The sequence below is a fragment of the Mandrillus leucophaeus genome, unplaced genomic scaffold, assembly GCF_000951045.1.
Source record: "Mandrillus leucophaeus isolate KB7577 unplaced genomic scaffold, Mleu.le_1.0 Scaffold313, whole genome shotgun sequence".
NCBI lineage: Eukaryota > Metazoa > Chordata > Mammalia > Primates > Cercopithecidae > Mandrillus > Mandrillus leucophaeus.
The window spans coordinates 457572-479133 of NW_012103288.1; the positions used below are offsets into that span (position 1 = coordinate 457572).

The window sequence follows — 21562 nt, forward strand, 5'->3', positions numbered from 1 at the left end:
TACAGAGGAAGTGGGAAAGTCAAATGGATCCCCTGAGAATCTCTCCAGAGTGCGAGAAGAGGGTATGTGTTTATCTGGGGAGGAAGTGACCCTACAGGTTAAGGAGAATGACTTTCTTGTCAGTATAGGAGTTTGTAGTATGGCTTGCTCTGATGTCTGGAGGGTCTGGATGCCTTCTTTCCAGGATTCTGGGAGAAGTGCTTCTTGGGAAGACTTACTAGGCATATAGATCTCTTTCTTGGCACCAACAGGTCTCCCCGAGAGGGCCCTGCCCAGTCGGAGAGAGGGATGGACAGCCAGAAGCTGCCTGGTGAGGATAAAGATTCAGAACCGGCAGGTGAGTAGGACAAATTCTTTGTTTGCTTTTAGATTTCACAGGCAACCTTACATTTCTGGTCCTGGCCCGAGGACGTGAGCTAAGTCTATGCAGCAGATAAGTAATGGAACAACTTTGTTCTTTGGGACAACAGTTGAAATATCATCACTCTGATCCACTCAGGTTTTGGATAATCTCATGTATCTGGTGAGTGGACTTTGTATTAAATAGGGATGATGACTGACACATGCTGTTTGTCTGTTTATTCAGCTGATGGACCTGCAGCTTCTGAGGACCCAAGTGCCACTGAGTCAGACCTGCCTAACCCACATGTGGGAGAGGTCTCTGTCCCTAGTTCTGGGAGTCCCAGTCTTCAGGAGACTCCTCAGGACTGCAGGTAACTTGTTTGAGGGCACATAAGGATTTGATTTGAGAGTCTAGGGCTTTCAAGGAAGAGAAATTAGGAAAATGAGTGTCGGGGAAGCATGGGCATGCCAAATCATGGGGTTGCTGGGGGCCTGGCGTGGTACTGATGCTTGTGTGTCCACAGTGGGGGTCCGGTGCGGCGTTGTGCTCTCTGTAACTGCGGGGAGCCCAGTCTGCATGGGCAGCGGGAGCTACGGCGCTTTGAGTTGCCATTTGATTGGCCCCGGTGTCCAGTGGTATCCCCTGGGGGGAGCCCAGGGCCCAATGAGGCAGTGCTGCCCAGTGAGGACCTGTCACAGATTGGTTTCCCTGAGGGCCTTACACCTGCCCACCTAGGAGAACCTGGAGGTGAGTGAGGAGAATGGGGCAGCAAATGGGAGAAGGACTGGGTAGTCCTGAGCCAGCGATCCTCTTTCTGTTAACTCTTTCCTTTCTGTTTACCTCTTCCCACCTGTAAAGGGTCCTGCTGGGCTCACCATTGGTGTGCTGCGTGGTCGGCAGGCGTATGGGGGCAGGAGGGCCCAGAACTATGTGGTGTGGACAAGGCCATCTTCTCAGGGATCTCACAGGTGGGGCTGGGGCCAAGGGATTGCATAGGTGAAGGGTAGGGCTGGTGGGCTTCTGAGAGTCAGGGTGGAATGAGAAGGAGTGTGGGTATACTGGGGCAGAGCTAGTGCCTGAACTGTTTCTTTGGGGAGAGCTGGCTGACACTGAGGCTCTTTCTTCACCCTGGCAGCGCTGCTCCCACTGCACCAGGCTCGGTGCCTCCATCCCTTGCCGCTCACCTGGATGTCCACGGCTTTACCACTTCCCCTGCGCGACTGCCAGCGGTTCCTTCCTATCCATGAAAACACTGCAGCTGCTATGCCCAGAGCACAGTGAGGGGGCTGCACATCTGGGTGAGAAGTCCTGATCTTTGGTCATAGGGCAAATGAGAGACCAAGTGTGCCTTGGATTTTTGTACTCTACAGAGCACTGATCAAAGTATAGAATTATATACTGTTGGTCTGCCCCACTAAAATAGGTGTGAACTTTATGAGCACCAGGGGTTTGCCTGTCTCGTTTACCATTGTGTCTCCAGTGCCTAGAACAGCTGGCAGACGTTGGGCAGGCGCTCAGTAACTTTGTTATTTGTTCATTCTGTGCCCATGGAGTGCCTGTTTTGTGTACGGCACTGTGCTGAGGCTTACAAGGAATCCATAGCTGACCTGTGGTGTCTCTACCCCCTGCAGAGGAGGCTCGCTGTGCAGTGTGTGAGGGGCCAGGGGAGTTGTGTGACCTGTTCTTCTGTACCAGCTGTGGGCATCACTATCACGGGGCCTGCCTGGACACTGCTCTGACTGCCCGCAAACGTGCTGGCTGGCAGTGCCCTGAATGCAAAGTGTGCCAAGCCTGCAGGTAGGAATGGAAGGGCAGGAGGGAAGTCTTAGGCACAACACAGGTTAGGGTTGAAAATGAGGGCAGTCGGAGAAGACCTGTTAACATGAAAACAACAAAAAAGAAACGAGGGCAGAGAGGACACTGTAATGTTCCCTGTGCCTCTGCAGGAAACCTGGGAATGACTCTAAGATGTTGGTTTGTGAGACGTGTGACAAAGGATACCATACTTTCTGCCTAAAACCACCCATGGAGGAACTGCCTGCTCACTCTTGGAAGTGCAAGGTGAGTGTACCCTGATTCTGCCCTATTGTCCCTAACTCTGCCTCCTACAGCATTCTCTGTCTTGACAAGTCCTGTACTTTTCTTTAGTCTTTGCTGTCTGACCAATGCCTGTTTTGCCCACTCCTTTCCCTTAGGCATGCCGGGTGTGCCGGGCCTGTGGGGCGGGCTCAGCAGAACTGAATCCCAACTCGGAGTGGTTTGAGAACTACTCTCTCTGTCACCGCTGTCACAGAGCCCAGGGAGGTCAGCCTGTCAGCTCTGTTGCTGAGCAGCATACCCCTGTGTGTAGCAGGTAAGTGGTGTGGACTGACTGAGATTGGGCTGGCAGGTTGGAAGGACTGAGTTTGGCAGGGTTCTTCTTAAATTGAGTGGACTTAGGAGAGCCTTAAGGTGGGCAGTGTCATCCACAGCATTCGTGCCTCGCCCCAGTGCGCTCTCTAGGATTTGTTAGCTGGTGAGAGCCACAGTGCCTGCTCCCCTGTACCCTCTGCAGATTTTCACCCCCAGAGTCTGGCGATACCCCCACTGATGAGCCCGATGCTCTGTACGTTGCATGCCAAGGGCAGCCAAAGGGTGGGCACGTGACCTCTATGCAACCCAAGGAACCGGGGCCCCTGCAATGTGAAGCCAAACCACTAGGTGAGTAGGGTTTGAGGGTCCCTGAAATTCATCCCCTTTTATTCTGTGACAAGAGACAGTTTGTGCATTGCCCCAGACCCTGCACTTCCTGTGGGGTAGATCTGAGCTAGATAGGAGCATCGTGTTGTTGTGTCTGCAGGGAGAGCAGGGGTCCAACTTGAGCCCCAGTTGGAGGCCCCCCTAAATGAGGAGATGCCACTGCTGCCCCCACCTGAGGAGTCACCCCTGTCCCCACCACCTGAGGAATCACCCACATCCCCACCGCCTGAGGCATCACGCCTGTCCCCACCACCTGAGGACTCGCCCGCATCCCCGCTTCCTGAGGCATTGCACCTGTCCCGGCCGCCGGAGGAATCGCCCCTCTCTCCGCCGCCTGAGGAGTCTCCTCTGTCTCCCCCACCTGAATCATCACCTTTTTCTCCACTGGAGGAGTCGCCCTTCTCTCCACTGGAAGAGTCACCCCCGTCTCCTGCACTTGAGACGCCTCTATCCCCACCACCTGAAGCATCGCCCCTGTCCGCACCATTTGAGGAATCTCCCTTGTCCCCGCCACCTGAGGAACTGCCCACTTCCCCGCCACCTGAAGCATCTCGCCTGTCTCCACCGCCTGAGGAGTCACCCATGTCCCCTCCACCTGAAGAGTCACCCATGTCTCCACCACCAGAGGCATCTCGTCTGTTCCCACCATTTGAAGAGTCTCCTCTGTCCCCTCCACCTGAGGAGTCTCCCCTCTCCCCACCACCTGAGGCATCACGCCTGTCCCCACCACCTGAGGACTCGCCTATGTCCCCACCACCTGAAGAATCACCTATGTCCCCACCACCTGAGGTATCGCGCCTGTCCCCGCTGCCTGCGGTGTCACGCCTGTCTCCACCGCCTGAGGAATCTCCCTTGTCCCCACCGCCTGAGGAGTCTCCCACATCCCCTCCACCTGAGGCTTCACGCCTCTCCCCACCACCTGAGGACTCCCCCACATTCCCACCACCTGAGGACTCCCCCACATCCCCACCACCTGAGAACTCACCCACATCCCCACCACCTGAGGACTCGCTTATGTCCCTGCCGCTGGAGGAGTCACCTCTGTCACCACTACCTGAGGAGCCACAACTCTGCCCCCCATCCGAGGAGCCGCACCTGTCACCCCGGCCTGAGGAACCGCACCTGTCCCCCCGGCCTGAGGAGCCGCACCTATCTCCGCAGCCTGAGGAGCCACACCTGTCCCCCCAGCCTGAGGAGCCATGCCTGTGCGCTGTGCCTGAGGAGCCACACTTGTCCCCCCAGGCTGAGGGACCACATCTGTCCCCTCAGCCTGAGGAATTGCACCTGTCCCCCCAGACTGAGGAGCCACACCTGTCTCCTGTGCCTGAGGAGCCATTTTTGTCCCCCCAGCCTGAGGAATCACACCTGTCCCCCCAGTCTGAGGAACCATGCCTGTCCCCCCGGCCTGAGGAATCGCACCTGTCCCCTCAGCTTGAGGAGCCACCTCTGTCCCCTCGGCCTGAAGAGCACCCCGAGGAGCCAGGCCAATGCCCTGCACCTGAGGAGTTGCCCTTGTTCCCTCCCGCCGGGGAACCATCCTTATCTCCCTTGCTTGGAGAGCCAGCCCTGTCTGAGCCTGGGGAACCACCTCTGTCCCCTCTGCCTGAGGAGCTGCCCTTGTCCCCGTCTGGGGAGCCATCCTTGTCGCCTCAGCTGATGCCACCAGGTAAGGGAAAGTTAGTACCCTCTTACTCTGGAACAGCTGTAACTCTTCATGGCATGTCTGATCTAAGAGCCCTTCTTTTTTCTCTTTCCTTCCAGATCCCCTTCCTCCTCCCCTCTCACCCATTATCACAGCTGTGGCCCCACCGGCTCTGTCTCCTTTGGGGGAGTTAGAGTACCCCTTTGGTGCCAAAGGGGACAGTGACCCTGAGTCACCCTTGGCTGCCCCCATCCTGGAGACACCCATCAGCCCTCCACCAGAAGCTAACTGCACTGACCCTGAGCCTGTCCCCCCTATGATCCTTCCTCCATCTCCAGGCTCCCCAGTGGGGCCGGCTTCTCCCATCCTGATGGAGCCCCTTGCCCCTCAGTGTTCGCCACTCCTTCAGCATTCCTTGGCTCCCCAAAACTCCCCTCCTTCCCAGTGCTCCCCTCCTGCCCTGCCACTGTCCGTTCCCTCCCCGTTGAGTCCCATAGGGAAGGTAGTGGGGGTCTCAGATGAGCCTGAGCTGCACGAGATGGAGACTGAGAAAGTTCCAGAACCTGAATGCCCAGCCTTGGAACCCAGTGCCACCAGTCCTCTCCCTTCCCCGATGGGGGACCTCTCCTGCCCTGCCCCCAGCCCTGCCCCAGCCCTGGATGACTTCTCTGGCCTAGGGGAAGACACAGCCCCTCTGGATGGGATTGATGCTCCGGGTTCACAGCCAGAGGCTGGACAGACCCCTGGCAGTTTGGCTAGTGAACTTAAAGGCTCCCCTGTGCTCCTGGACCCTGAGGAGCTGGCCCCCGTGACCCCTATGGAGGTCTACCCCGAATGCAAGCAAACAGCAGGGCAGGGCTCACCATGTGAAGAACAGGAAGAGCCACGTGCACCAGTGGCCCCCACACCACCCACTCTCATCAAATCCGACATCGTTAATGAGATCTCTAATCTGAGCCAGGGTGATGCCAGTGCCAGTTTTCCTGGCTCAGAGCCCCTCCTGGGCTCTCCTGACCCGGAGGGGGGTGGCTCCCTGTCCATGGAGCTGGGGGTCTCTACAGATGTTAGTCCAGCCCGAGATGAGGGCTCCCTACGGCTCTGTACCGACTCACTGCCAGAGACTGATGATTCACTATTGTGCGATGCTGGGACAGCTATCAGCGGAGGCAAAACTGAGGGGGAGAAGGGGCGGCGGCGCAGCTCCCCAGCCCGTTCCCGCATAAAACAGGTGAGGGACTATCTAGCTGCGGGATGTGATCAGAGTTAGCCCTGTCAGAGGTATAGTCCTGTGTCACTGATACTTTCCCACCTTGCTTTGTGAATCCTATACTTGGAGATCCTTTATTCCAATTATTAAGGAGAAAATACTAATACATAGAAGGGACGAGTAACTTGCCCAGATTCATGATTACTCAGTAATAGAATTGGGACCAGAAACTTGGTTCTTTCAAGTCACCGTTTTTTCTCCATGTCCATGTTGGCCACTCTTGGGAGGGGAAGAATGGGTTTGGGCTACAGCTATGCACTTGTTGATATCTGGGAGTTTGGCCTTTTCCCCTGCCCTGAGTGGGACTCCTGGGCTTATTACCTGTCTTACTGTGTCCATTTGTCACTTCTGTTCAAGTGTGTAAACCCAACACACTAACCCTTGACATGCTCCTGTCATTGTCCCCTTCTTTCACTCAGGGTCGCAGCAGCAGTTTCCCAGGAAGACGCCGGCCTCGTGGAGGAGCCCATGGAGGACGTGGTAGAGGACGGGCCCGACTAAAGTCAACTGCTTCTTCCATTGAGACTCTGGTAGTAAGGAGATGCCTCCTATTCCTCCCATCCCCCGACCATGCTTTAGCACCCTCTGAGTCCTTCCAGTCCCTTGCATGCTTGCCTACCTGCCTGCTTGTCTAAGGCCTGTCTGGCTATGTCTGAATTCCTGTCCACTTGGCCCCCAGGTTTTTTTGAAATCTCTGCTATCAGGCTGAGGCCCAGTTTGGGAGCTGGGGTGTTCTGTCCGTTATTTCTGGCTTTTGGCCTTTATCTTAGCCAGGGGTTAACACTTTCTTCCCCCAACACCAAAGAGGAAAGTATCTTGGTGGGGGCAGATTTATCTGCCTCACTTTCTACAACTCTCTCCCCATCAGGTTGCTGACATTGATAGCTCTCCCAGTAAGGAGGAGGAGGAAGAAGATGACGACACCATGCAGAATACCGTGGTTCTCTTCTCCAACACAGACAAATTTGTCCTAATGCAGGTACCATACAGTGAGACCTGGCACACTGAACATTGTGTATGTTTGTGTTTTGATGAGAGAATTGATGGGGAAAACTGGACCTACTTTTGGGGATACCCAGCTAATGAGAAAACAGACCATGAATTCTAATCATGTTGTTCATTGGTTTGTCCATCCATCACATTTCTCTTGAGTGTCTCCTCTGAGCTTGGCACTAAGCTAGGAGCCAGAGAAATAGCAGTGAAAAAGTCTTTGCCCTATTGAAGTTTATAGCTTAGGGAACTTACATGTGTCCTCACATGAATAGTCTTTAAGCTGATAGAATTTTGTCACATATGTGATTCTCACCTGACCAGTCTTTACCCCATCTTATCTTCCTTTAATTTCTTCTTACCTTTACCCATGTCAGGCTTTATAAATTCAAGTGACCTGACTAGGTGAGTGAGGCATCCTAGGAAGGAGCAGGGTCCCTTGGTAGCTTACAGCGTCCTAATGCTGTGGGATGGGGTTCCTGACTCTCTGGTCGCAAATCAGTGTTGTAGCATCATAGTAGGCTGGATCTGAGTGGGATGGGGAGATCTAGTTGGACATTCGGGTTTCTCTGTGTTTCCCCAGGACATGTGTGTGGTATGTGGCAGCTTTGGCCGGGGAGCAGAGGGCCACCTCCTTGCCTGTTCACAATGCTCTCAGTGCTATCACCCTTACTGTGTCAACAGCAAGGTGAGTTCGGGCCCAAGAGGTGTAGGCTGGGAAATAGGGTCAGTTATTTCTTACCTTAGTTCCTTGTCCTGGCCATACGACCTCTTAAAGTGGCCATTGGTCATGGATGTTGTTCATTAGTCACCAGTGGTTATCAAACTTTTCTTGGGGAAAAATACTTTGGAACTCATGGTGGACTTCATAGTTTCTTTGTGGTAGACCCTGACCTGCTGGTATAATTCAGTCCATTGTAAAAAATAACAACATGGCCGGGCGCGGTGGCTCAAGCCTGTAATCCCAGCACTTTGGGAGGCCGAGACAGGCGGATCACGAGGTCAGGAGATCGAGACCATCCTGGCTGACACGGTGAAACCCCGTCTCTACTAAAAAATACAAAAACTTAGCCAGGCGAAGTGGCGGGCGCCTGTAGTCCCAGCTACTCGGGAGGCTGAGGCAGGAGAGTGGCGTAAACCCAGGAGGTGGAGCTTGCAGTGAGCTGAGATCCGGCCACTGCACTCCAGCCTGGGCGACAGAGCGAGACTCCGTCTCAAAAAAAAAAAAAAAAAATAACAACATGGCCAGGCATGGTGGCTCCCACCTGTAATCCCAGCACTTGGGGAGGCCTAGGCGGGCGTATCACCTGAGATTAGGAGTTCAAGACCATCGTGGCCAACATGGTGAAACCCTGACTCTACTAAAAATACAAAAATTAGCTGAGTGTGGTAGCATGTGCCTGTAATCCCAGGAACTCGGGAGGCCGAGGCAGGAAAATTGCTTGAACCTGGGAGGCAGATGTTGCAGTGAGCTGAGATTGTGCCACTGCACTCCAGCCTGGGCAATAGAGTGAGCTCTGTCTCAAGAAAAAAAAAAATTGGGGGACCTAATTCTGTCTACAGTCTCTTCTTAGGGACTTGGCTAGTGGAAAGACTGCCATTCCATTCACAATGAGGCAGTGGCTAGTGCAGCTCTTCTCTGATCAGCAGAGATCATTGGGAATCTAAGTTTAGAGTCACTGTTTTGGGGACAAGGGTGCTCTGTCTAAGTCTCCCTGTGCTCAAATGGAGGCCTAGTCTCTGCATTGAGGTTCCTCCAGCCTCACCCTTAGAAGTCCCACCTCCTAGGCTGGGCATGGTGGCACATACCTGTAATCCCAGCACTTCGCTTCAGGAGGTTGAGGCAGGTGGATCACCCAAGGTCAGGAGTTTGTGACCAGCCTGACTAACATGGTGAAACCCTGTCTCTACTAAATACAAGAAAATTAGCTGGGCATGGTGGCAGGTACCTGTAATCCCAGCTACCTGGGAGGCTGAGACAGGAGAATTGCTTGTACCTGGGAGTTGGAGGTTGCAGTGAGCCAAGATCGCGCCATTGCACTCCAGCCTGGGGAACAAGAGCAAAACTCCGTCCCCCCCGCCCCACAAAAAAAGAAGTTCCACCTCTTATCCACTTCACACCCTGAGAAGTTCCCATTTTCTGCCTCAGATCACCAAGGTGATGCTGCTTAAGGGCTGGCGTTGTGTGGAGTGTATTGTGTGTGAGGTGTGCGGCCAGGCCTCCGACCCCTCACGCCTGCTGCTCTGTGATGACTGTGATATTAGCTACCACACATACTGCCTGGACCCCCCACTGCTCACCGTCCCCAAGGGTGGCTGGAAGTGCAAGTGGTAAGGAGACTGTGATCTTTATTGGAGCCCTGGGGCCTTGAGATGTTAAAGTGGATGTGATGTTGAGTATGTGACAGAGGCTGGGTTTAGGAGGCCAGGCTGGTGGCTTGGGTTCCTGGTGAGGGGACTTCTGGGTACTTTGGATAGGTTGGGTGCTCAGGCTCTGTTTTCCTGCTCCTACCAGGTGTGTGTCTTGTATGCAGTGTGGGGCTGCCTCCCCTGGCTTCCACTGTGAATGGCAGAATAGTTACACACACTGTGGGCCCTGTGCCAGCCTGGTGACCTGCCCTATCTGTCATGCTCCTTATGTAGAAGAGGACCTACTAATCCAGTGCCGTCACTGTGAACGGTGAGAACATCCCTTTCTCTTCATGTTGGCCCTGTTGCTAACCTCGCATTGCCTGAGCTCATTTCCTCCAGTCTCTGTTCTCCAGGTGGATGCATGCTGGCTGTGAGAGCCTCTTCACAGAGGACGATGTGGAGCAGGCAGCCGATGAAGGCTTTGACTGTATCTCCTGCCAGCCCTACGTGGTAAAGCCTGTGGGTGAGTACCAGCTGCTGGGTAGGGGGAGGAGTCCGGGCAGGGGTACCTTGCTTTGGGACAGGACCTCAGCCACCTCCGTTTGTCCTTCTCTCCATAGCACCTGTTGCACCTCCAGAGCTGGTGCCCATGAAGGTGAAAGAGCCTGGTGAGTCACAGAAATTTTGAATGCCAAAGCCAGACCAGACGTCAGACATCATCTGGTCTAACTCCAACCCCCCAGCTTCATCTCCTCATTTTAAGAGGAGGAAACTCAGACCCAGAGAAGTTAAGTGGCCTGCCCAAGGTTACCTAGTGAGTTAGTGGCAAAGTTACGACTAGAACCAAGTTCTCCAGCTTCCTGGGCAGTGTTCCTTTCATCAGGCACCATGGCCTCTTTACTGCCAGAATTTCATCTTCAGAACTCTTTTTTTTTTTTTTTTTTTTTGAGATGGAGTCTCACTCTGTCACCCAGGCTAGAGTGCAGTGACACAATCTTGGCACACTGCAAGCTCCGCCTCCTGGGTTCACGCCATTCTCCTGCCTCAGCCTCCCGAGTAGCTGAGACTACAGGCGCCCGCCACCATGTCCAGCTAATTTTTTGTATTTTTAGTAGAGATGGGGTTTCACTGTGTTAGCCAGTACAGTCTCGATCTCCTGACCTTGTGATCTGCCTGCCTTGGCCTCCCAAAGTGCTGGGATTACAGGCGTGAGCCACCGCACCCGGCCGAGAACATAACTCTTTTTTATCAGTGAAAGGGGCCAGGGACATCTCCTTTATCGTGATATGGCACTGCTCCTAGCATCTAGGATACTGTGTGCTGGCATTCAGCAAGTAGGGGCCCTCATAGCCCCAGACAGCAAGATAATCACCCTAGTGACGCTAGGGTTAATCATGAGCAAAGGCAGGCTTCTGAGTTACAGTTCCTCTCTGAATCTCCCTGGGTCACTGACAGAGAACTCAGGCCTCAGCCAGTGCCTTAGGTGGTCTGTTCTCCCCAGCAGTTAGACCCTAAGCTGGACTTTTGTCACTGTCTTTGTCTCAGCTAAGGACGTAGGTTGAAACTTGCAGTTCTGGTTTCCCTGGGTCTTCCATCCAGGGATCACACACTCTCCTCTAATGCAGAGCCCCAGTACTTTCGCTTCGAAGGTGTGTGGCTGACAGAAACTGGCATGGCCTTGCTGCGTAACCTGACCATGTCACCACTGCACAAGCGGCGCCAGCGGCGAGGACGGCTTGGCCTCCCAGGCGAGGCAGGATTGGAGGGTTCTGAGCCATCAGAGGCCCTTGGTCCTGATGACAAGAAGGATGGGGACCTGGACACCGATGAGTTGCTCAAGGGTGAAGGTTAGCTTGGGGAATCTTAGGGAGCGGCAGAATAGTGGGAGCATGCCTCTGGGAGTGGGATGTTGGGTGGGGGCTACATTGCCACTCACAGTTACCCTTAAGCACTGCTGGTCTTGTCTAAGTGGCTCTGAGGCAAGGTCCTCAGCTCTCTTCATGGCAGGATGACAAGGTTAAAAGGGCCTGTAGTTCTGATCTGCCTCTATCTCTTCTGTCACCATATGCAGGTGGTGTGGAGCACATGGAGTGTGAAATTAAACTGGAGGGCCCTGTCAGCCCTGATGTGGAGCCTGGCAAAGAGGAGACCGAGGAAAGCAAAAAACGCAAGCGTAAACCCTATCGGCCTGGTGAGGTCCTGGGATGGGTGTGTGGGGTGGTGGGGTGGCTTGGTGCAGCTCAATAGGTCCCCCAGCGGCTTCTCATCCGCAGCTCTGCCTCCTCATAGGCATTGGTGGTTTCATGGTGCGACAGCGGAAATCCCACACACGCACGAAAAAGGGGCCAGCTGCACAGGCGGAGGTGTTGAGTGGGGATGGGCAGCCCGACGAGGGTGAGACGGGTGAGGGCACCAGTGGGGCCTGGGAGAAGGTGGGGCAATGCTAGAGAGACCCAGTGGGTGGACTCATTGAAAGGGCCAAGAGGGTGGTAGACCCAGCTGGTGTTGTGGGAGAGTGTAGGCACAAAGTGTCACCCTGCAAGTTGGGAGCAGCATGCCCTCAACCCAAGTGTGACACTTCTGTTCTGTCCACAGTGATACCTGCTGACCTGCCTGCAGAGGGTACCGTGGAGCAGAGCTTAGCTGAAGGGGATGAGAAGAAGAAGCAACAGCGGCGAGGGCGCAAGAAGAGCAAACTGGAGGACATGTTCCCTGCTTACCTGCAGGTGGGTCTCAGGCTCCAAGCAGTGAGGGAGGTGTCTGTGCCCTGTAGGGTATGAAGAAACCTGTTTCTCCTTGACTGCCCCACAGGAAGCCTTCTTTGGGAAGGAGCTGCTGGACCTGAGCCGTAAGGCCCTTTTTGCAGTTGGGGTGGGCCGGCCAAGCTTTGGACTAGGAACCCCAAAAGCCAAGGGAGATGGAGGCTCAGAAAGGAGGGAACTCCCCACATCGCAGAAAGGTTAGTTATGTGGGAGTAAGTGGTCTGAGAGAATCCGACTTCCTTCTGGCTTAGGAGCTGGCAGCTTATTTGATGGGAAATGGACTGGCCTCCAGGAGTCAAGTGTGGGGTCAAGGGTCCTGGCCTGTAGGGCTGTGGGACTGGAGACCTGCTGTGGGCATCAGATGTAGGACATCTCTGATTGGAGTGGGGCCTCTTGCTCATAGGAGATGATGGTCCAGATATTGCAGATGAAGAATCCCGTGGCCTCGAGGGCAAAGCTGATACACCAGGTGAGGGCTGCCAGGGGGACTGTGTCCTGTCTTGGCCTTGCCTCTGTCCCTCTGCTATGCCCCTGAACATTGTCAGGGGTTGGAGGCTGGAAACTGTCCCATGGCCCTCTGTGGTTCAGAGTGGCCATGACCCATACTGGCCTTGACCCATGGGTTTCTCCTGGCATTTACAGGACCTGAGGATGGGGGCGTGAAGGCATCTCCAGTGCCCAGTGACCCTGAGAAGCCAGGCACCCCGGGTGAAGGGATGCTTAGCTCTGACTTAGACAGGATTTCCACAGAAGGTGAGGCTGTGACCCACACCTGTTTGTGTATAAGGGTTTTCTGTGGGAGAAGGAGGAAGTCCTATCTGTGGGACTATGATCTGTACAGCTTCTCTGGTGGGGAGTCCTGGGCACCTTCCTTGGCCATGATCATTTGTAGACCTGTTGTGTCACCTGAACTTCCCAGTCTTCCTCAGCAGTATCCTTCATTCCCCCACAGAACTGCCCAAGATGGAATCCAAGGACCTGCAGCAGCTCTTCAAGGATGTTCTGGGCTCTGAACGAGAGCAGCATCTGGGTTGCGGAACCCCTGGCCTAGAAGGCAGCCGAACGCCACTGCAGAGACCCTTTCTTCAAGGTGATACGGGTGGGAGTGGTCTGAAGACTGACATAACCAAGCTTGCCTCCAGGATGATCCAGTCGCTCTCTTTTCTCTGATGCTGTTCATCTTGTAGGTGGACTCCCTTTGGGCAATCTGCCCTCCAGCAGCCCAATGGACTCCTACCCAGGCCTCTGCCAGTCCCCGTTCCTGGATTCTAGGTTGGTGTCTCTGTGTAAACTTCGTGGGCAGTCCCCGTTGTCCTTTCCCTCCATCTGAGTTCATGCCTTGCCTCCTTCGGACTCCTGCAGCACTTCCCCTGTTCCTCTCCATTCCCTTGTTAGTGACCCTCCTCTTTTGGGGCAGGGGCTCTGGGCAGTTGGTCTGGGATGGGACTTGGCATCCCTGCACCCTGTGACTCTCTGCCCCTGCGCCCCAGGGAGCGCGGGGGCTTCTTTAGCCCGGAACCCGGTGAGCCCGACAGCCCCTGGACAGGCTCAGGTGGCACCACGCCCTCCACCCCCACAACCCCCACCACGGAGGGTGAGGGCGACGGACTCTCCTATAACCAGCGGAGTCTTCAGCGCTGGGAGAAGGATGAGGAGTTGGGCCAGCTGTCCACCATCTCACCCGTGCTCTATGCCAACATTAACTTTCCTAATCTCAAGCAAGATTACCCAGGTACCTGTGGGACGAGGGCAAAGGAGACAGCCTGGCAACATGGCAGGTGGAAGGGTCGCCTGCCAAGTCTCCTCTGACTCACTCCCTCTGCCCTCCAGACTGGTCAAGCCGTTGCAAACAAATTATGAAGCTCTGGAGAAAGGTTCCAGCAGCTGACAAAGCCCCCTACCTGGTGAGACAGAAAGGAGCATGGGTTAGCATGAGAACTGAAAGGGAGGAAGGGATCTTTGGGTAATTTACCTCAGTTCTTTCCACTCCCCACTCCTAAAGCAGCTGGGCCCGAAGGGATCAGTTTCTGGGTAGGGAGTGTGAAAACACTGTACAGTATGGGGGCGGGGCATGAGACCAAGCACTAGGCCCTAAGGCTGTGTCCTGTATCTCTCAGCAAAAGGCCAAAGATAATCGGGCAGCTCACCGCATCAACAAGGTGCAGAAGGTGAGTGGGACTGGACTGGGGTGTAGCAGTCCTCTAGTGGGTGGCCTCTCTTGAGGGTGGAGGGCTGTGGGGCCTGCCTGCAGCAGCCTGACTGCCCTGTGCCTGGTCTCCTCCTGTAGCAGGCTGAGAGCCAGATCAACAAGCAGACCAAGGTGGGCGACATAGCCCGTAAGACTGACCGACCGGCCCTACATCTCCGCATTCCCCCTCAGCCAGGGGCACTGGGCAGCCCGCCCCCGGCTGCTGCCCCCACCATTTTCATTGGCAGCCCCGCTACCCCCGCCGGCTTGTCTACCTCTGCGGACGGGTTCCTGAAGCCGCCGGCGGGCTCGGTGCCCGGCCCTGACTCGCCTGGTGAGCTCTTTCTCAAGCTCCCACCCCAGGTGCCCGCCCAAGTGCCTTCACAGGACCCCTTTGGACTGACCTCCGCCTATCCCCTGGAGCCCCGCTTCCCCACGGCACCACCCACCTATCCCCCCTATCCTAGTCCGACGGGGGCCCCTGCGCAGCCCCCGATGCTGGGCGCCTCATCTCGTCCTGGGACTGGCCAGCCAGGGGAATTCCACACTACCCCACCTGGCACCCCCCGACACCAGCCCTCCACACCTGACCCATTCCTCAAACCCCGCTGCCCCTCGCTGGATAACTTGGCTGTGCCTGAGAGCCCTGGGGTAGGGGGAGGCAAGGCTTCCGAGCCCCTGCTCTCGCCCCCACCTTTTGGGGAGTCCCGGAAGGCCCTAGAGGTGAAGAAGGAAGAGCTTGGGGCATCCTCTCCTAGCTATGGGCCCCCAAACCTGGGCTTTGTTGACTCACCCTCCTCAGGCCCCCACCTGGGTGGCCTGGAGTTAAAGACACCTGATGTCTTCAAAGCCCCCCTGACCCCTCGGGCATCTCAGGTAGAGCCCCAGAGCCCGGGCTTGGGCCTAAGGCCCCAGGAGCCACCCCCTGCCCAGGCTTTGGCCCCTTCTCCTCCAAGTCACCCGGACATCTTTCGCACTGGCTCCTACCCTGACCCCTATGCTCAGCCCCCATTGACTCCTCGGCCCCAGCCTCCGCCACCTGAGAGCTGCTGTGCTCTGCCCCCTCGCTCACTGCCTTCCGACCCTTTCTCCCGAGTGCCTGCCAGTCCTCAGTCCCAGTCCAGCTCCCAGTCTCCACTGACACCCCGTCCTCTGTCTGCTGAAGCTTTTTGCCCATCCCCCGTTACCCCTCGCTTCCAGTCCCCTGACCCTTATTCTCGCCCACCCTCACGCCCTCAGTCCCGTGACCCATTTGCCCCATTGCATAAGCCACCCCGACCCCAGCCCCCTGAAGTTGCCTTTAAGGCTGGGTCTCTAGCCCACACTTCGCTGGGGGCTGGGGGTTTCCCAGCAGCCCTGCCCTCGGGGCCGGCAGGTGAGCTCCATACCAAGGTCCCAAGTGGGCAGCCCCCCAATTTTGTCCGGTCCCCTGGGACGGGAGCATTTGTGGGCACCCCCTCTCCCATGCGTTTCACTTTCCCTCAGGCGGTAGGGGAGCCTTCCCTAAAGCCCCCTGTCCCTCAGCCTGGTCTCCCGCCACCCCATGGGATCAACAGCCATTTTGGGCCCGGCCCCACCTTGGGCAAGCCTCAAAGCACAAACTACGCAGTAGCCACAGGGAACTTCCACCCATCGGGCAGCCCCCTGGGGCCCAGCAGCGGGTCCACAGGGGAGAGCTATGGGCTGTCCCCGCTACGCCCCCCGTCAGTTCTGCCACCACCTGCACCCGACGGATCCCTCCCCTACCTGTCCCATGGAGCCTCACAGCGATCAGGCATCACCTCTCCTGTCGAAAAGCGAGAAGACCCAGGGGCTGGAATGGGTAGCTCTTTGGCGACACCTGAACTCCCAGGTACCCAGGACCCAGGCATGTCCGGCCTTAGCCAAACAGAGCTGGAGAAGCAACGGCAAGTAAGTTGATACTGTGGAGCTAAGCCCCACATATCACTGCTGTCTCTGGGTCAGCCCCATGATTAGAGTAGAATGGGCTTATTCCTCTTCTGCTTTTTTTTTTTTTTGCACAGCGCCAGCGACTACGAGAGCTGCTGATTCGGCAGCAGATCCAGCGCAACACGCTGCGGCAGGAGAAGGAAACAGCTGCAGCAGCTGCAGGAGCAGTGGGACCTCCAGGCAGCTGGGGTGCTGAGCCCAGCAGCCCTGCCTTTGAGCAGCTGAGTCGAGGCCAGACCGCCTTTGCTGGGACTCAGGTAGGTAGAGTGACAAGGGATAGTGGGGCCAGGATACTGAAGGTTGCCCCACCTTCATCTACCTTGTCTCTTCTAGGACAAGAGCAACCTTGTGGGGCTGCCCCCAGGCAAGCTGAGTGGCCCCATCCTGGGGCAAGGGTCCTTCCCTGGCGATGACCGACTCTCCAGGCCACCTCCACCAGCCACGCCTTCCTCTATGGATGTGAACAGCCGGTGAGGCTCCAGGAGGTTCCTTGGGGGTAAACCAAGGGGTATGAATTTTATCACTGTCGCACGCTCTTGTGATTTTCCTGTAGCACTAATCCTTTTCCAGTATCACTTTCTCTTCTTCCTCATTCCGTTTCTTCCTCACTGCATTAATTTTATCCTTCCTCACTGCCGTAAGCCCATGTTCTTGCTCCTTTTCATCTGATTTCATCTCACTGACTACTGTATATTCTTCCAGGCAACTGGTAGGAGGCTCCCAAGCTTTCTATCAGCGAGCACCCTATCCTGGGTCCCTGCCCTTACAGCAGCAACAGCAACAACTGTGGCAGCAGCAACAGGCAACAGCAGCAACCTCCATGCGATTTGCCATGTCAGCTCGCTTTCCATCAACTCCTGTACCTGAACTTGGCCGCCAAGCTCTAGGTTCCCCATTGGCGGGAATTCCCACCCGTCTGCCAGGCCCTGGTGAACCAGTGCCTGGTCCAGCTGGTCCTGCCCAGTTCATTGAGCTGCGGCACAATGTACAGAAAGGACTGGGACCTGGGGGCACTCCGTTTCCTGGTCAGGGCCCACCTCAGAGACCCCGTTTTTACCCTGTAAGTGAGGACCCCCACCGACTGGCTCCTGAAGGGCTTCGGGGCCTGGCGGTATCAGGTCTTCCCCCACAGAAACCCTCAGCCCCACCGGCCCCTGAATTGAACAACAGTCTACATCCGACACCCCACACCAAGGGTCCTACCCTGCCAACTGGCTTGGAGCTGGTCAGCCGACCTGCCTCGAGCACTGAGCTTGGCCGCCCCACTCCTCTGGCCCTGGAAGCTGGGAAGTTGCCCTGTGAGGATCCCGAGCTGGATGATGATTTTGATGCCCACAAGGCCCTAGAGGATGATGAAGAGCTTGCTCACCTGGGTCTGGGTGTGGATGTGGCCAAGGGTGATGATGAACTGGGCACCTTAGAAAACCTGGAGACGAATGACCCCCACTTGGATGACCTGCTCAATGGAGATGAGTTTGACCTGCTGGCATATACTGATCCTGAGCTGGACACTGGGGACAAGAAGGACATCTTCAATGAGCACCTGAGGCTGGTAGAATCAGCTAATGAGAAGGCTGAACGGGAGGCCCTGCTGCGTGGGGTGGAGCCAGGACCCTTGGGCCCTGAGGAGCGCCCTCCTCCTGCTGCTGATGCCTCTGAGCCCCGCCTGGCATCTGTGCTCCCTGAGGTGAAGCCTAAGGTGGAGGAGGGTGGACGCCACCCTTCCCCTTGCCAGTTCACCATTGCTACCCCCAAGGTAGAGCCCGCACCTGCTGCCAATTCCCTTGGCCTGGGGCTAAAGCCAGGACAGAGCGTGATGGGCAGCCGGGATACCCGGATGGGCACAGGGCCATTTTCTAGCAGTGGGCACACAGCTGAGAAGGGCTCCTTTGGGGCCACAGGAGGACCATCAGCTCACCTGCTGACCCCCAGCCCACTGAGTGGCCCAGGAGGATCCTCCCTGCTAGAAAAGTTTGAGCTCGAGAGTGGGGCTTTGACCTTGCCTGGTGGACCTGTAGCATCTGGGGATGAGCTAGACAAGATGGAGAGCTCACTGGTAGCCAGCGAGTTACCCCTGCTCATTGAGGACCTGTTGGAGCATGAGAAGAAGGAGCTGCAGAAGAAGCAGCAACTTTCAGCACAGTTGCAGCCTGCCCAACAACAGCAGCAACAGCAGCAGCAGCAGCATTCCCTACTGTCTGCACCAGGCCCTGCCCAGGCCATGTCTTTGTCACATGAGGGTTCTTCTCCCAGTTTGGCTGGGTCCCAGCAGCAGCTTTCCCTGGGTCTTGGAGGTGCCCGACAGCCAGGCTTGCCCCAACCACTGATGCCTACCCAGCCACCAGCTCATGCCCTCCAACAGCGCCTGGCTCCATCCATGGCTATGGTGTCCAATCAAGGGCATATGCTAAGTGGGCAGCATGGAGGGCAGGCAGGCTTGGTACCCCAGCAGAGTTCACAGCCAGTGCTATCACAGAAGCCCATGGGCACCATGCCACCTTCCATGTGCATGAAGCCACAGCAACTGGCAATGCAGCAGCAGCTGGCAAACAGCTTCTTCCCAGATACAGGTAACCTCGGCTAGTAACATAGCCAAGTTACTCAGGGTGATCGTTGTTATCACTAAATGGGCACTGAGGCTAGAGACCTCAAATAATCCCTACTTAAGATGGGACACAAGGAACTTTGGCTAAATATCATACTAGTGGTAGAGGCAGAAACACTGTAGCTTTTAAGAAGAGAGAACGGTTCTGGCATATACTAGGCATATGGCAGATGTTTGAATAAATGGAATGAATGTATGAATGAAGCCTAAGTAGCAGAGCCTTTGTGGCTGTAGTGAAGTTGAAAGCTTAGGACTTGAAGAGTAGTGGTGCAAAAAAAAGCAGTTGAGGTCGGGCACGATGGCTCATGCCTGTAATCCCAGCACTTTGGGAGGCCGAGGCAGGTGGATCACTTAAGATCAGGAATTCAAGACCAGCCTGGCCAAGATGATGAAACCCTATCTCTACTAAAAATACAAAAATTAGCTGGGTGTGAGCCAGGCGTGGTGGTGCATCCCTGTAATCCCAACTACTTGGGAGGCTGAGGCAGGGGAATTGCTTGACCCCAGGAGGCAGAGGTTTTGGTGAGCCAAGATCGCCTCATTGCACTCCAGCTTGGGCAACAAGAACGAAACTCCATCTCAAAAATAAATAAATAAATAAGTAAAAATTAGCTGGGTGTGGTGGGCATGCCTGTAGTTCCAGCTTCTCGAGAGGCTAAGACAGGAGAACTGCTTGAACCCAGGAGGTGGAGGTTGCAGTTAGCTGAGATCACGCCATTGCACCCCAGCCTGGGCAACAGAGCGAGACTCTGTCTTTTAAAAAAAAAAATTGGGATAGGTGAAAAAGTTCATTGAGGCTGTAATGGCGGGAAAACCTATGGGGTGTTTCAAGAACAGTGAGTGAATTAGTTAGGCTGGAGTAAACTGTTTAGTGTGAAGTAAGTGACATAATTTTGGTGAGGTAATATGGGGGCCAGATTGAAAAAGACCTCAAATTATAATACCATTTATTGAGTAATTACTATTTGCCAAGCAGTTTACTGAGCACTTCACACTTTTTGTCCAATTTAATCATTACAGCAGACTCATTAAATAGATATTGTTATTATCTTTGATTACAGAAGAGGAAACAGAAGTGGAGGTTAAGTAACTTGTCCAAGATTACACAGCAGCTAGCAGAGCTAGATCTGAAGTCTGGTCGGTACTCCTCTTAACTATTTACTGCCTCAGAATTCCAGGAGAGGGAGTTTGGTTAGTCCTTAAGAAAGTGGGAACTCTGGCCAGGTGCTGTGGCTCACACCTTTAATCCCAACACTTTGGGAGGCTGAGGTGGGTGGATCACCTGAGGTCAGGAGTTCCAGACCAGCCTGGCCAACATGGTGAAACATCGTTTCTACTAAAAATACAAAACTTAGCTGGGCTTGGTGGTGGGTGCCTATAATCACAGTTACTCGGGAGGCTGAGGCAGGAGAATCGCTTGAACCCAGGAGGCAGAGGTTGCAGTGAGCTGAAACTGCACCATTGCACTCCAGCCTGGGTGACAAGAGCAAAGGCTCTGTCTTTAAAAAAAAAAGGAAGGAGAAAAAGTGGGCGCTCAGTTAAGTTTTCTGAGCAGTGGAGAAATATACAAAGTGTGGGATTTTAGGAAGATTTAACTTTTTGGTAGTTGGTTGTTTCTTCTTTTTTGCCTAGCATTCTAGACAGACAGGAGAGTGGACTACAGGTGATGCATGTGGTACCCAAAACAGCTCTGGAATCTAGGGCTTTGCAACAGTGCCAGCATCTTGGGTTCTTGGGCTGTGCTAGTTGCACTAAGAACATTGCATTTGAAGAATGCTTTCCAAGTTACAAAGTGTACTTATATTCTTGTCACGTTTGATCCTCTTAACACCTCTGAGGTAGACGGAGTAGGGATCATCATCTGTATCAAATAAAAGGGTAAACTGAGGTGAAATAACACAGGTTGACTCAACAAATATTTACGGAGCCACTTTTTCTAGCACGGTGCAAGTTAAAACAGGACCACATGTCCTGTGAATAATAGAGCTGATTCTCCCAGGCAGACTGGCTCCTAATTCAGTGGTCTTTCTGCCTTGCCATGCCATTGTTCTGCCTGGTGTGGTTGAGGTCAGGATGTTGAAAGGAATCGCAGATATTCAGTGAAGCATTGGCCTCATAGCCCAGCTCATTTGGTTCTCCGCTTTCCAGACCTGGACAAATTTGCTGCAGAAGATATCATTGATCCTATTGCAAAGGCCAAGATGGTGGCTTTGAAAGGCATCAAGAAAGTGATGGCTCAGGGCAGCATTGGGGTGGCACCTGGTATGAACAGGTAAGACTCAGGGCCGGAATGGGTTTGGCCCTTTTCTTTCCCAGTCACACCCCTTCTTGGCCGCCCTCCCTACTTGTCCCACGTCTCTTTGCCTTCCAACTTTCTTATTGCCAACACTTATCCTCTGTGCTTTGGTGGACTCCAGACAGCAGGTGTCTCTGCTAGCCCAGAGGCTCTCGGGGGGACCCGGCAGTGATCTGCAGAACCATGTGGCTCCTGGGAGTGGCCAGGTAAGTGGTCAGGTGGGAGTAGGAACTTGTGTCTTATGACATTGGGGCATCCTTCTTAGGGCCTATCAGGGAACAATGACCCTTTAGCAGTCTCTCTCATTGCAGGAGCGGAGTGCTGGTGATCCCTCCCAACCTCGTCCCAACCCGCCCACTTTTGCTCAGGGAGTGATCAGTGAGTATGGGGCATGGGAGGAAGGTGCAGGGAAGTGGTTTGGGACATAT

The 21562-nt window shown here is 54.9% G+C and overlaps 1 protein-coding gene across 1 annotated transcript in view; it reads left to right on the forward strand.

The window, feature by feature from the left end:
• Positions 1-288: 288 nt before the first annotated feature.
• KMT2D (lysine (K)-specific methyltransferase 2D) overlaps positions 289-21562 on the forward strand; it is a 35074-nt gene continuing 13800 nt past the window's right edge. The window contains exons 1-37 of the mRNA XM_011987606.1: positions 289-337; positions 587-713; positions 867-1090; positions 1202-1311; positions 1479-1641; positions 1975-2140; positions 2290-2404; positions 2539-2696; positions 2898-3043; positions 3183-4748; positions 4844-5952; positions 6411-6524; positions 6860-6970; positions 7565-7669; positions 9131-9312; positions 9497-9661; positions 9747-9856; positions 9954-10001; positions 10959-11180; positions 11405-11524; positions 11623-11727; positions 11929-12059; positions 12145-12292; positions 12499-12564; positions 12738-12848; positions 13048-13185; positions 13283-13367; positions 13586-13827; positions 13926-13999; positions 14213-14263; positions 14383-16194; positions 16308-16490; positions 16567-16703; positions 16936-18803; positions 20987-21110; positions 21256-21340; positions 21446-21512. Of these exons, the coding sequence (XP_011842996.1) occupies positions 289-337; positions 587-713; positions 867-1090; positions 1202-1311; positions 1479-1641; positions 1975-2140; positions 2290-2404; positions 2539-2696; positions 2898-3043; positions 3183-4748; positions 4844-5952; positions 6411-6524; positions 6860-6970; positions 7565-7669; positions 9131-9312; positions 9497-9661; positions 9747-9856; positions 9954-10001; positions 10959-11180; positions 11405-11524; positions 11623-11727; positions 11929-12059; positions 12145-12292; positions 12499-12564; positions 12738-12848; positions 13048-13185; positions 13283-13367; positions 13586-13827; positions 13926-13999; positions 14213-14263; positions 14383-16194; positions 16308-16490; positions 16567-16703; positions 16936-18803; positions 20987-21110; positions 21256-21340; positions 21446-21512 (10537 nt within the window). The remainder of the gene's footprint in view (positions 338-586; positions 714-866; positions 1091-1201; positions 1312-1478; positions 1642-1974; positions 2141-2289; positions 2405-2538; positions 2697-2897; positions 3044-3182; positions 4749-4843; positions 5953-6410; positions 6525-6859; positions 6971-7564; positions 7670-9130; positions 9313-9496; positions 9662-9746; positions 9857-9953; positions 10002-10958; positions 11181-11404; positions 11525-11622; positions 11728-11928; positions 12060-12144; positions 12293-12498; positions 12565-12737; positions 12849-13047; positions 13186-13282; positions 13368-13585; positions 13828-13925; positions 14000-14212; positions 14264-14382; positions 16195-16307; positions 16491-16566; positions 16704-16935; positions 18804-20986; positions 21111-21255; positions 21341-21445; positions 21513-21562) is intronic.